Below are 14,563 nucleotides of genomic sequence, written 5' to 3'. Positions count from 1 at the left end.
TTGTTCTCAGGAAATAAAACTCTCGACAGCCCGCGTGTAAGAAAAGCTCCCTTTTTGTGTAAAAGACTCTCAACAGCTACCTCTAAAAAAGAAACGGCACTGCCTGTGCTAAGCTAACGAGAGCAAACCGCCACAAACCCAATTCATCGGAAGAAAAATTTGATCTCCAGCAATTCCTCTGTCTGTAACAGTCGATGTGAAACCAAGGTACTCCTTCCGTCTCATATCAAGTGACGAAATATTGCATGCATCTAGACGTGTTTTGATATAAATACATCCATATTTGAACAAATTTGAGTCGCTTGACATGAGATTGAGGAAATAGTAGCTATGAAAAACTTACTCTGCCTCTGCTGCGATTTGCTGTTCTTAATTTTTGTTTTCGAAACCGGTGACATTTTTATCCATTTGTATCGCGAACAAAACTGATCCTCAACTTGCTACCCGTCTTACAGCACAAGGGCGGCGCTTATTAAAGAGATGATGCTACGCTCTTTTTTTTAAAACGCGTAAGTTTTTTTTTAACAACAAGAGATGACGGTAAGATTATAACACTCGAAGATTAGAACTTTTTTTTTCTGTTCAGCGGGGTGCTCGAAGGATCAGATTGATAACATGCAAACAGCTTTTGCAAACAGCTTCTAAGTGAATTCATCCGAGGATTCCTTTTTTTGCATCAAATGCCGTTTCTTTCTCTCCATTACGCATTTCTTTTGCGTGGCGTTCAGACAAGTACTTCACTTTGCGCAAGCCAACCATTGCTTCATCACCCCCACCCCAATTACGTTCTTTTCTGAAGGACAATACATTGAGTTTCAATCCATTTTGGTTCTTGGGATTTTGGATTGTACAATTACAACGTTTTCTTTTACCGTCACTTTGTGAGATCTATGAACCAATATGAGGGAGAAGTACTATGGAATAACGTGAGGGAGGATGCAATCAGGAACCGTTTGTCCCTCCGTCCCATATCAAGTTTGCTCAAATATGGATGTATCTGTATAAAAAAAGTTAGATAATATTTCGTCACGAGACGGAGAAGGAGCATGAGTTTTGGATTAAAGACCATTTCAGACACCCGTCTCTTGTCCTCTTTTGATGCAATTACTGATGTAATAATCATCAACAACCAACTAAGTTCATAATCAAAACAATTCTCTAGGCAGACCACCAGCTGGATATCTTTGAGCAGCGGTCTGAATAGATGTCAAACCAAACCTTTCTGACAACACTTGACTGCGAACCTTGTCTTCATCAGGCTATTCTGCAGCTTTGTTCATCACAAATCAAGGACACAGATGGCATCGTTTGTTCGGTGCTAATCCAGTGTGTAACATTGCATATAGTATGCAAATTTACACAAGGAACATTCAAAGGCATAAGAAATTAATGATGCGGATATTTGGCAAGTTTAGCCTGCATTTCATGCGGTAGTCAAGCACTGTACAAATTTGTACAAGGTCAACAGTACGACCGACCATGCATCCATTCATAGCCCAACAAGAAAAGAAAAGAAATGGAAAAAGAAAAAAAGAGATCAAAGGCACCACTGCTGTACATTGTGCACGAGAACAAGGACTGCGAGACCGAAGGGGAGAGCCTGCAGAATCAAGATAGAGAACATCATATGGTGTTCAGTAAGCATGCATTTGCAAAATAAAAATAAAAATATGCACATCGCTGGATACCTTGCGAGCGGATGCATTTTGCCATCGCTGGAAAGCATGAATCTGGAGCTGCACGATAGTTCCCAGAAAATATGCACATCAACATGATCCTGTCCAAATAACAGTTGCTTCAAGTCATGGACGTGATTATCTACGAAGACAAAACAATCTTCAGTAACTATCCAACTATGTCAACCTACTTTTTTTTACATGTACCGTATGAGCTCTACTATTTAAAAAAAAGGTGTTTCAGAAACCGTATGGTCTGAATAGATCAATAGTCCATAAAGGAGTAACAACAGCGGTAGCTACTATATGATGGGTGACATGCAAGCTATCTTAATTACGGAGAAGATATATTTCTTCACTGGATCTTCTTAGCACACTAACATCCTTCAGGATAAAGGAATCTGACACCTAAGTATTGCATAATCTAACACATAAATAGTAATCAAAGTATACATCATCCAAACCTTTTGCACATTGTTCCTCAAAACAGTGCACTTAATCAGATGTATAAAAGCTGATAGTTGTTTGCCGCAGAACTTCAGAAGTCCGGTCAAGGCTATGAGATGCCACCTATCAGATCAAAAGAGAGCATGTTATCCCATCACATCTGCAACATAGATTTACGGCAATAGGGACAAACATAGATGAAGTGGGTGAGAGAATTACCAGATATGTGAGAGCTGCGTATCTCTCTTGGCTTAGATATAAGGGCTTTCCTCTCTGCATGTCATGGTCCTGCATCCCAAAGACCCATGCATAAAGCCCAAGGAATATAACCGTATAAGGTAACTTCTAAATATGATAAAAATTCCATAAAAGAATATGATAAAAGTTGCACACTGCCTTGAGCAATGTCAATTGTTTAGATTGAGAACTGGCAGCATGCCCCACGTGAGCACAAGCCAAGGAGTTACTCGACTTCAGAGGTTTGCATCATGAAGTAGCGATCAAAACAAACCCCATATTTGTCCAAGTGAAATACGAAGAATCAAGGAAATGGAACACTGAGATACGCTTCTAAGTATTTACAACAAGTGTGTAACAATTCACTCTTTGTGCAATGTTGGATGTATCCTCGATGCAAGTTCAAATCACAATCGTACCACATTGTGGTGGTGCCCCCCCCCTACCCCCCGCCCCCCACCCCAAAAAAAACCTAGTACTATGGTGGTGGCAGGGGCGCAGGGCGTCCCTCGTACACTCCCATAGATAATATCCACGCAAGGCAGCAAGATTATTAAGTCAGACCATCCATGGTGACAGTTCCCTACACTGATTTAGCAAATGGGGACAATTGTGCCTATAGCAGTTGATTTGGCAACAGGTATTGACATCAAGGCACTAGTAAATAGTGATCAATTCAAATGTTGTAGCAACTCAACGATTGTGCATTGTATAATCAATTGACGGCAAGATTTCACTAAGTACAGAACTTCTAGCATATGGCAAGGAAACTCGAGCGTACCGCATATGGCAAGAAACAAGAGGGTACCGATAAACGATCCCTATGTTACCCATGTAAACATGGGGAATTTCAGAGAGGATCATGAAAAAAATAGGCCAAGCCTGTAAAAAAAAGTGTGTTCACTAGTAAGTTAACAAAATACCTCCTCACCGAAGGCATCAAGATACAGAGATGGCCAAAATGCAAGACGAGCGGATCGTTGCAACAAAATTGTCGTTTTCTGCAAAGAACATCCATCAACATCAAAGATCTTATATCAAAGAACAAGAACAGACAATTGTTGGCAATAACTTCATCGGATGAAGAGGGGTAATCTTGACACATACCCTCACCAGAAGAAATATGCCCACACCAGCACCACATTGAGACGAGTGGTTTAGGCATTTACCAGTCCTAAACAGAAGAACAAAACAGGATTAGCATTTCATAAATTACAGAAAAACCGCACTGGTGCAATGGGAACTAGAAAAGGCAAAACACCATCACCTGCAACATGGTTTCCAACTAGGCGAACATAGTTTGCCGCAAAGCAAGCATAATGCCGGTTCATCAGGCACTGAACCACAATCTGGGCATTGCATCTTGACATATCTAGTGGATAAAAAAGTGAGCCATTGTTAGGTCTAAAATAAAAGTCTAAACCTGGGGCCACTGAACACGCACAGAAAAAGGAATTCTAGCTTAGAAGATTCAAACCCAACCTTTCTAGGAGAACTTGGTAAACAGGTGGTAACTGCATCAGCCTAAATGGAACGGCAGGTGTAGAAAAGAGAACGCCTCTATATTTGCGGGATCTGTAGTCGTCACAGAAATGTTGAGACCATCTCAAGGCGAGCATATGTACACGATCATCTTTGAGAATCAGGTCCAGTGACTGAATCTGAAACAGGTGTTCCAATTCTCTTACTCCATCCAGCTCCATTGCCAGTGACAAACTGCCTTCTGTTGTGCTACTATTCAAGTAAAGATGTGATCCTTCCCAAATATTGGAATTGTCATATAAGGGTGCTGAGGAAGACGATTTTAGCAGCTCCCAAAGCAATGCACACCTCCGAAGATAAGGATGTGTTAATCTCCGTACCACATCTCTTGGATCACAGGAGGGGTCGATGTACTTGGACACAAAATATTCTCTAGCAATATCATATCCTGACATCTCCTGGCAAACATCATTAAGAAGGCAGTCACGGAAGCTCGACCTGTCAAAACTTTCTTCTCCATAGCACGTTATCAGTGCCTACAGAACAATGCACAGTAATATGTTAAAGAGAAATATACCTTAACAGACAATATGTAGGTTACAGAAAGCAAAACAGCACACCTGAATAACGCAAACAATATAGAATAGATGAACAACTGGGACGAAGAATTCTGTGGATGTTACAACTTGAACTGGTAAGCAGAAAAGTGTTGACATCAATAAAGAAAATGGATCTTGAGCAAGGACTGGGTCAGCACATTGTTTCCAAAATTGGATATCGGGAAATATTTCACCCTCACTTCCCAGTTCAGACATAGGTGGCAAAGTGCCTGTCAAAAACGGAAAAGTAAGAAATGGTATCATTATGTTCCTGCACATGCAAGATAGAGTGGTCCAAAATTTCTGTACAACAAAACAAATTTTAGAAGTGTACCATACAAGTCACATCTTCCTAATAACAAATACAGTTTAACATGATACCTTTTCCCTTAGTAGCATTCAGAAGATCTTTGTCACCAGAAATGCCAGAGCAAATAGACCCTGCTAACAGTTGGATACCTTCATATCTCAGAAGAACCTCAAGGCGGTTCAGAATACGTGCAGAGTGAGAAACACGGAACAACAGAGACAAAATGAATCCACTTGATGAATTCAATTCACTGCGCAAAGATTCTAAACAAGACTTCGATTCAGCATAATAGCTTGACATTCTACCACGAGAGGCGATTTCTGTAGAAATGACAGAGTACCGAAGTGAATCCCAGAGAAAGAGGGCCGGGTTTAGCCTTTCAGAAGATGAAACGCTGCTGTAGCTGCCAGGATAGTAAAGCATAGCCAGTCTTCGAAGGGAAGGATCTAAAGCTGGCTCTGTAGTGTCATGAACATTCCCAGATAAAGGTTTTAAAAATCTGCTTTGTCCAACAATTTTTCTCGCACTTTCAAGGAGGGCCAGTGCGCGAGGAAACTGTAAGTTGTTTATAGTCACATTTGATTTAGTTGCAGCAGCTTCAGGTGGCATGGTTACAACAGATGGCATCAATTTCCTTGTTATATTAGAGGAATCAGGTGATGCTGGAAGAATAGAGTTTGCAAATCTCCGACACACTGGACACAGCAATTCTCCCTGTATAAAATAAGGCGTAAGCACACAGAATGGATAAAAGAAAGAAGGCAAAATTATTCAATGCATCAATAGAAAATACCTGATCAGGATCCACAATATGACCTCCTTCAAAACCAAGTCTCCTGACATATCTGTAAAGAAACATAAAAGGAAGAGTAGGCTTAATCAACAGAAGTATGAGCAGCCAACATAAAGCAATGGACAAGAAACATAAAAGTTTCCTGCAAACAGATCATAGGATCAATCAACAAAAGTTTGAGCAGTCTCCTAAAACACATGACACTGACTCATGCAGGCTCCTAAAACTTAAAATAGTGTACATTTCAAGCAATTAGCACTTGAGAAGTTGTGCACTGGTAAGTCCTGCACTTGCACTGCGATAACTGTGAGATTCAAATTCAAACACAAAACCACTCAAAGGGCATAATATGCAGTATTGCATTTCCTGTTTGAGCTGAATAAGAATGAATTCAGGGGATTTGAACGGAGCCAATGTTGCATACCTTTGTTTCAAGGAGAACAAATATCGATCATGACAATCTTGATGTACAGCATGTCCACAAGAAGAGACATATATGCCATCGCAATCAACAGGACCAAATCTGTTCCGTGTTCTTACTGAAGTACAAGATTTGGAGGCTACATCATAGAGAGAAGAATGACGATCTTTTGCTGAAAGACAAGTAACATATGTTCCTAGCACAGAACTTTTGGGGCCTGCGCTTTTCTTGGAGCCAGCTATGAGATTTGGAGTAGACAAAGTCTGCTCACCATCTTGAATGCGTATACTGTTGGATCCAGCCAGATCATTTACAATAGACTTGTAGACATCTGCCTCAATTGTCTCAAGGGAGACATTGTCATCTGCATTGCCGATACAGTGTCCACTGGGGAAACATGATATATATCTAATCAGTGGATGCTGCTCATTTGAGAAATCAATATATGCATCGATATCCATGCTGTCTAAATCATCACTAGGATCTATTTCTAATGCTGTATTCCTGACAAGTTCCTCTGAACCAAAAGGCCCAGTATCCGAGGAATCAGTTGATTGTTCCCGCCTGATGGACCCAGATGTCTTGTTTGATTGGGATGGATTTTCCCAGGATGGATTGCCCATCTCCACAAAAGTTGCAAGCCGAGATTTCTGGATTACAGAACAAATAAGAATATTATACCATGAACAAATGACATCATATGAGAAAATTCTGACTAGTCCCATTGGCATACTTTTCAACATGGGTCAGAGAGAGAGGTATTTTAAGTTGTGAAAATTCAAAACACTACATAAAAGACAACTACCACTTCCTACGGCTACAGAGCATCATTGGTTAAAGCAAGCCCTTGCCAATTACCTGGAGAAGAATCAGATAGCATAGTGGACTTTTGGAATCGGATTCCCGACACAAAGAGCATACTGGTCGTGACTCCTCAGAGACAACGCCATTTGAACTGGACACGTCTGGCTCAAATGTTGGAGCATCATGCCCTTCATCTCCTGATGACTTCATACTTTCAGCAAATTTTGACTGCTCTGATCTCATTTTTGCCTAAAACATACCGATTCAGATAAGTAACTAGCACTTGGAATATAAAGTACCACAAATGAGGAAAGGTCCAAATATAAATTTAACAGCTCATCGTGGTACACCAAGCATTATCCTACAGAAAATTTATATGTTCACTAAGGTTTTGCAGGCAAATCCAAATGAAGACCTTCTATTTTACTAAAGCTCTATTTCAAGATGGCTTGAGAATATGATTACTAAACTTTTTTAGAATATGATTACTAAACTTTTTTAAGAAACCTCTTACCATGATTTCAGCTTGGCGTTGGCGTGCTTTTGCCTTCTTTTCCATCAAATCTGAAGAGCCTAAATTTTGTTTGGCCCTGGTATGGTCCGGAATAGATGGGACTACTTGTGGTGCCATTTGTCTTAATGCAGACATGCAGTGCTTACTTAACTTGGCAAATCTCTTTAACAAACTCTCAACTAGAGATTGGATATTGCAGTACTTGGATCCAGAAAAGGCGCTGTCATTCTCTTCCTTGTATTTGCGCATTAGTGAAACAAGCAAGGTTAACAAGCTTTCATTCTTTGCTTTGTCAGACTCTGGAGAGACAAGTTCAGTAGAGCACGTCAATATGGGAAACGCCTCTTCTGCATATGATGACAAGACAACCCATGATTCAGCATCATGCTGCACTATGTCCATGCCATGTTGGTCAGTATACATTTGACTCTCTGATTCACATATGTCAAGTGCCAACCAAAGCAGGTGTAAACCCGTCACAAGGACATTGTCGGGGGCACGTGATACCGATGATGTGTCGCTGTAAACAGCATAAAAGACAACAGCACGAACAATCTGAAGGACAGCTTTCGAGGTAGCTATGTTAGAAATACTGCGCAGAGGACTAAAAACATGAGTCCATTGAGGTAGTTGAGTGTTGAGAGCAGAAGCCTTGCAAAAACGGTAATATCTCTCCTCAGCAATCTGTAATTCCCTGGAATTCCAGCGGGGGTGATACAAGTCCAATTCTTTCCAGAATGCTTTGCGAAGCACATACTTACCCTGTGATAACTTTTAATATTAATATGAATAAAATATAAAAAGCAAGTTGCAGAAGCTTGTAATATAGTTTCAAGGATTAAAACCTGTTTCATGCCAGACGGATTAGAATAAACTGCGAGCAAATCTAGAACATTTTGAAGCTGTTTGCTTGAAGAAAGGTCGCGGGGAAGAGACTTCATAATCTGGCTGTGCGTGGCATCTCCAACAGCCAACTTATAAATCAATTCTCTCTTCAAGTTGTCTGCTGTGGAACGCCCGCAAAATCTGCGTTCTTTGACTATTTGTATGAGAAGTGTTAGCATCTCTTGCATCAGAACCGACTCATACCTGAAAAGGCATAAGAAATTTCCTCAAGATTAGCATTAAAAAAAATCAGACAAACTAACATTGTGGATATGAGGACATTGACAAGAAATGCAGAAGCAACAAATTGATATTCCTCAGGCTGTTGTACGGTCGTATGACAAACAAACAAAAAGGTGACCTGAGCTGAACAACACTGGAGTGCGCAACTAAAAAAAAGAACAGTAAACACGACCGAGTCTATACATCTCACAACATGTACTAACAAGTTGAGTACTTTCCCTCTACCACTAAAGCACAAACGAATGGCAACATGAACCACTTTTACTTTCCGTTGCTGGCAGAGAAAATGAATTGATGAAGATAAAGCTGTCTGCAGTCTACAAGACCAGAAGATGAAAATAAGTGTGAGAGGTCATTTTAACTTCTAAGATCATTGTATACGAGAGGTGGCAGAAGCAAGAAAGTGATTGACCGAATTATCTACACAAAAGTAAATAACTAAAAATTGAAGCGCTGTGTTAACAAAAATAGAAGTTGCTATGTTTGATGCAGAGGCCGGGGGTTCATCCTCCTTTTTGAAAAACAAAAAAGAAAAGAAAAAAAAAGTTGCTATGTCATGATAAAACAACTTGGAACTTTTCGTTGTATACGAGAGGTGGCACAAGCAACTAAGCAAGAAAGTGGTTGACTGAATTATCAACACAAAAGTACATACATGTAACACTAAAAATTGAAGAAGCACTGTGTTAACAGAAATAGAAGTTGCTATGTCCTGATAAAACAACTTGGAACTTACTCATTTTGTTCGGCACAATCCAATGATGTATAATTTGACAGACCAAATCTCTCTTGAATGGTCCTCACAAAGAACTCTGGAGAAGATAAGGCAGCACAGCATTGAAGCAGAAACAGATCAGACTCCAAGCCCTGTTCAAGCCTGGAAAGATGGGTAATAATATAACTTCAGCACTATTGGTCGAATAGCGAATTCACTTAAGGTGGCCAAGAAATTACCATTGCACAGAGCGGTACCACTCGGCACTCAGCATAGCTGCATCGCCATTCTTGCGCCACATTCCAGCACGCACTTGTGCGCAAAATACTCTCACTCTTAATGGATGCTCCATCACAATTGAAGCAAACCCATAAGGCTCACAACCTCTAAGTACCTGAGCGAAGAACGCATTGGGCCGCACAACTGAACAGTCCTCTGGTTTGGCTTCCTCTCCGAAACATTTCTTCATTGCCTTCCGCAATAGTAAACAAAGCATACGGTGTAAAGGGATGTGAAAAGATGTTTCTTGTGAACTGACATCAAAGACCACATGGGGCCAGCCTTTTGTTTTGAGTATACCTAGTTCCTCGATTCTTGAACCTAAGGGAGCATATAACAGGCTGCCATCAGTTAGAGTATAAGAAATGGCATTTTCAGAGTGCAATTGTATATCTGGTGCATTGCTGCTGTCTTGTATCTTTCCCTTGCCTGTGATGTTACCAGCCTGAGGCATCCCAACTTGATCAATCAGCATCCTGTTGTCAGACTCTTGCATAGGAGAACCAAATGGCTCACGACAATCTGCAATGGCATCTGATTGGGATCCTTCATTTATCTTTACACCCACCTGACCAATCCATGTATTGGATCCACCCTTGTTAAAAGTCAAACTATCCTCAAGCAAAGCCAGAAAATCGTGAGCATCACTGCTGCTAGCATTGAGGGGGGACAACTTGCTCCTCAGAGCTGCACCAGGTTCCAGCCAGCTTTCAATAGCTTTCAAGCACTGAAGAATTAACCAGCCGGCGGGTGACGGTAATTCACTGCTTGAAGAACTCTCTCTGCTACTTAAATTGCACACTGAATTCTCCTGAGAGACCCTTCCCACTTTTGCGTGCCTCTGATTCTCAGCACTTTCCATGCCTTTTATTGCAGTGGAGCACACAGTCACATCAGTTGACTCATTTTGCCCAGGAGAAGAAAATGCTCCCTTCATCAAAAGGTTCTGAACGATCCCAAGATAATGTCCTAGCACGAAAGGTGCGGATAGATTCTCATTCTCATCTTCAGCATGAATACTCGTCACTCTCTTCTGAGGATCCATTCCTTGCACAAGTGACACTAGCTTAATCCATGACCTTGTTAGATCAGGCCTCTCATAAGCAACATACTTAGAAACCTCCTCATGACTCAGAACATAGCGTGTGTCTTCCAGTAATCTAATAGTAGCATCATACAAATTTGCCCATTTGTTTGTCTGCAAATAACAATGTGAAAAAATTCCTGTGACCATGTGAAATCAAATTGCACTACACAAACCACAATATATTAAGTTGCTCCATCCATATCAGCAGAATGCTCAAGTGAAAGCATAATCTAATCGGTAAGCTGCCTATCGGTTAGCTTGACCTATCAAACGTTTCCATGATTTGTTTGTTGCATGTGAACGACTAAATGTACTTATCAGAAACAAGTGATCATATTTGGCCTGAAACAACTACTGTTCATCCATTCCCGGTAATCCAAGCAAGTGGACATTCTATTTGTTTCTCTTTTTCTTGTGCACAGTATGATTGAGATGCTAGGCACACTAACATTAGATGGCAAGCCACCAGGGCCACTGCCCTGGTATTGACATATTATTTTTGTATCATCACTAAAGGGTCAGAGAAATATGTTTAACGCAAACCATACCGGCAGACAAAATATAGCCATTATATTCGAAAAGTAATACCATCAACGCGCAGTAAGTTGTTAAAGCATAAGCATTCAGCTCTTTAGGCCATAGAAATAAGAAACCAAGCATACCTGTAAACGACCATCCTCACCAATACAAGAAAGAAATAGATCTGTCAAACATCCAAGGAGAACACCCAACAAATTCACCTCCCTCACAAGCCTTGTAGTCATTGTAGGCACAGTGAATAATTGCACAGAAAAAGTTGGCATCAGTGGATACTCCTCCAGAAGAGAGTCATTGCACCCTTTAATAACTTCACCAAACGTAACAGGGTAGTAGTGTATAAAAACTTTGGCAAAGTCATACTTAAAGGCTGGTTCACTGATAAGCTTCAATAGCAACTCATGCAACTTCTTCACAACTTTCTTGTCCAGCAACCTTTCTGCCCTCATCAATGCATCTAAGAGATCTGGGCACTCGCGGATCCTTTGGGACACAAAACTAAGAAGGCTTTCACTACATGAGCAGAAACCATGCAGCATGTCAGCAACGGAAGTCGTCAATTCTTCCGCAACCTTCTTGTAGGAGGTACCACCATCAGCCTTTGCACGAGGCGGACCTTCCACCAGGCATATCTTCTCCTTCCAAAACAGCAAGAGCGCGTCCAACACAGGTCCTACAGAACTCGCAAGCTCCTCGGGAAGAGGCTTAATCTGTTCGGCCCCCTTATGCCTCGAGCAGAACCCCTCGCGCTTCCAAGCAGTGGCATCCCCACAGTCACAACATCCACCGCCTGTATACATGATGGAGTAGTCATGATCTGTGTGATCACCATTCTGGAAGCACGGAACACAAATCGCGCACGTGGAGTCATTCTCGCAGGTCCGGCAGCGGTAAGCAAGATCTTTCTGCCCCCAGACAGACCCACAGACAGCACGCTCCCCTGCAGAGCTATGCTCCATGTCATGAAGCATCGCATCTGGCTCAGTTCCAAACATCATCCACTGTAACCACGACAAACTCTCGCTGTATGCATTGTTGCTGCTGCTGCTGCTGCTGCTGGTGTCTCCGTCCTTCTTGGAGCGCTTGCGGGCGTCCAGTAAATCAGTGCCTGCCGACAAGATGGCCTCTGCGATTCCAGAAATGTTCTCCTTGTGCTCCTCCAAGAACATGAGTAGGCCTTGTTGATGTTGCTGTAGCAGCTGTTCTCCTGGAACTCCGTAGAGAATCAGCTTCTGCAGGGAGGAGAGTAAATTAGCCAAGTTGGAGGGTTTTGCAAATGATCCTGTTGTACTAGTACTTATTCCTGCCTTAAAATGTAATCGTTGCATCGAGAAAAATGCATCTTTTCTTTAGACGGTCAATGTTAAAAACACTTCTTATTCCTGCCTCAAGAAACGAGAGCAACTGAAACTAGGATGGAGAACACCACAGTGGCATCCGCGTCTCTGACAGAATTCACAAAGTTTGCACCAACAGGAGGAAAAACAGAAGAAAAAGGTACATAGTTATGCATCCACCAAAAAGGGGAATGGTGTTTGTTGTCTACATGGACCGGTGTCTAATTCCAATTCCACGGCACCACCCCGCCGGGAGGCCAACCAATCCCCACGGAGACAGACAGGCAACCGCCGGGACGGGTGTGGGTTGGGCGGTTGCGGCAGGTAGGACGGACGGATCGGACCAGAGCAAGACAGACTCAGAAAGAGAGAGGGGTAGGCCGCAGTCACCTGCTCGACGCGCTCCCGCGGCGTCACCTCCGGCCGTGGCGGCGCGGGCGCGTCGCCGTGGTCGATCCCGGCCATGGCCCGCAGCCAGTGGGCGCAGCTCCAGTGGCCCGACCGCCCGCCCCCGCGCCCCAGCCTCGCCGAATCGAATCACCCCCTCACCCCCCCCTCCTCCCGAATCACCTCCCCCTCACACACACAAATCCTTATCCCAACACAACGCAGCGCAGCCGCAGCGGAAGCAGCGCGGCGAGAGAGAGATCCGCCCGCGCCCGCCGAGGAGGAACCGATCCGGCCAGGCCCGCTCCGCGAAACCACCCGAGGAGGGAAGGGGAAATCGGTCGGTAGGTAAACCCTAGCTCCAGGCGATGCGGGTTGATATTTATAACTTGGCGTCCCTCCAACTGCAGAGGAGGAGAAGAGAAAGAGAGGAACGAAGAAGACGATTGCTTGGAGGGGGCAATGGCGGCTTCTCTTCTCGGTTGGCTGCCGTGGCGGGTGCCTGGACGGTGGGGCATATGGCCTGCTTATCCCCAGGGCGGGTCGCTGAGGAGCGGGCCCGGGATGTCAGCGACCACGGGACGTCCGGATCTAGAACCCGAAGCAGGTAGACAAAAAAAAACTGTTGTTGTACGTGCCGTGCCGTGCCGCCTCGGTGGATGCGTAGTTTTATTTGCGTGCGGCCGCCAGTGGGGCCCAGTTGTGCGTGACCCGCCGTGTCAGAACTGTGTCCTGCCCGGTGGTCGTGCACCCTGTTGGCACGAGAGACCGGAAAAGGTTATGAGGATATGGAACAAACGTTCTAGATTACGTGTGATTAATATTGGGGGTAGTCACTGTCTTTAGAAGAAGAAGAAGAAGATGTTGGAAGAGTGTAGATATCTGCCGCAGGTAGAGGGGGGAGGCCTTTGACGCGTGTGTCGCAGAGAATCTGATATCGTTCACATCATAAAAGATGTTTCAAAAAATAAAAGATGACTAAAAAAGGAATTAATTAATTAGCTCATGCCATGGGATCTAAACCTTCGATCAGTGCGGACCCGACAATTTTGATGGATGGGGAAAGAGGGGAGAGCAGCCTCCACGGCAAACCTGCCGGCCGACCGTGACCTAACCATCAATCTCCTGCCATCCGCCCCCTCGCCCCCCGCGCACATCCTGCCCAGTTGTCACCATCCCCCGGCCACACCTCTAAGTCCGGAAAACCGGTGGTCTTCTCTGGCACCGGCCACCCCCCACTCTAGGTTTGGGTCGTCAAGGCTTGTCTCTTCTCCGTCGTCACATCATCGCATCCGCCGCCGCGCGCGCGGCTCGATCTGTGCCTCGTCCTCGTCGTCGTTGCCGGCTACGGCTCACCCGCCCGCTATGCGCTCGCTCGGTCAGGAGAGAAGAGAAGGCGTTGATAAGGAGAGGAATATCGGAAGAGATGGAGAGAACGAGGAGAAATATCGTGAGAGATGGAGAAGTGGGGATAAAAAAACAAGCAAGCCCCGCGCTTCATCTTTTGCGCGTGGAATCAACCGCCCCACGCGCTAAGGCACCATAGAGGGATGGCGCACGTGTTAACCTTGTCGTGAAGAGTCCCTGCCCCGTTTTGAAATGGCGTGTGGTCATGACACTAAATTCCTCTAGTAATAATACCCGTATAAGTATTTCTTTGTGTCCACGTGCGTGTATACATGGCGATTGATCTTACTTTCGTTGTCCTGCAACTGACCTCATCTTACACAAACATACGGTTGTACAATTAAGCACTCCATCGCCTATTCGTCCAAGAGGCATATATATGTTTACCAAAAGTAAACAATGC

The 14,563-nt window shown here is 43.7% G+C and overlaps 1 protein-coding gene across 2 annotated transcripts; it reads right to left on the bottom strand.

Moving 5' to 3' along the window:
* Nucleotides 1-1,369: 1,369 nt before the first annotated feature.
* LOC100845375 (E3 ubiquitin-protein ligase PRT6) lies at nt 1,370-13,248 on the bottom strand. Of its 2 annotated transcripts, none has more exons than XM_010232155.3 (19): nt 12,757-13,248; nt 11,155-12,261; nt 9,366-10,603; nt 9,148-9,288; nt 8,129-8,372; nt 7,284-8,045; nt 6,824-7,018; nt 5,969-6,615; nt 5,545-5,596; nt 4,823-5,465; nt 4,463-4,671; nt 3,843-4,378; nt 3,628-3,732; nt 3,468-3,534; nt 3,284-3,361; nt 2,343-2,411; nt 2,141-2,246; nt 1,689-1,818; nt 1,370-1,600 (listed from the first exon to the last, which is right to left on the bottom strand). In XM_010232155.3, exons 1-17 carry the CDS (start codon nt 12,829-12,831, stop codon nt 2,172-2,174), a joined length of 6,243 nt encoding a protein of 2,080 aa, XP_010230457.1. In that variant the 5' UTR covers nt 12,832-13,248; the 3' UTR covers nt 1,370-1,600; nt 1,689-1,818; nt 2,141-2,171. The 2 variants fall into 2 exon arrangements, with proteins under 2 accessions (XP_010230457.1, XP_003565335.2); XM_003565287.4 differs by having other exon boundaries at nt 1,689-1,777.
* Nucleotides 13,249-14,563: the final 1,315 nt, after the last annotated feature.

This window comes from Brachypodium distachyon, chromosome 2 (assembly GCF_000005505.3).
Source record: "Brachypodium distachyon strain Bd21 chromosome 2, Brachypodium_distachyon_v3.0, whole genome shotgun sequence".
In the NCBI taxonomy this organism is placed as follows: Eukaryota; Viridiplantae; Streptophyta; class Magnoliopsida; order Poales; family Poaceae; genus Brachypodium; species Brachypodium distachyon.
Note: the sequence above shows the minus strand (reverse complement) of the source record. Positions and strands in the feature narration are given on the sequence as shown.

Excerpts from the sequence above, each read along its gene's own strand:
- LOC100845375 (XM_010232155.3), bottom strand. The coding sequence starts at position 12,831 with ATGGCCGGGATCGACCACGGCGACGCGCCCGCGCCGCCACGGCCGGAG. Across the intron at positions 4,672-4,822 it reads GAATGCTACTAAGGGAAAAG|GCACTTTGCCACCTATGTCT; the intron begins GTATCATGTTAA and ends CGTTTTTGACAG. Across the intron at positions 2,412-3,283 it reads TTGATGCCTTCGGTGAGGAG|GACCATGACATGCAGAGAGG; the intron begins GTATTTTGTTAA and ends TTTGGGATGCAG.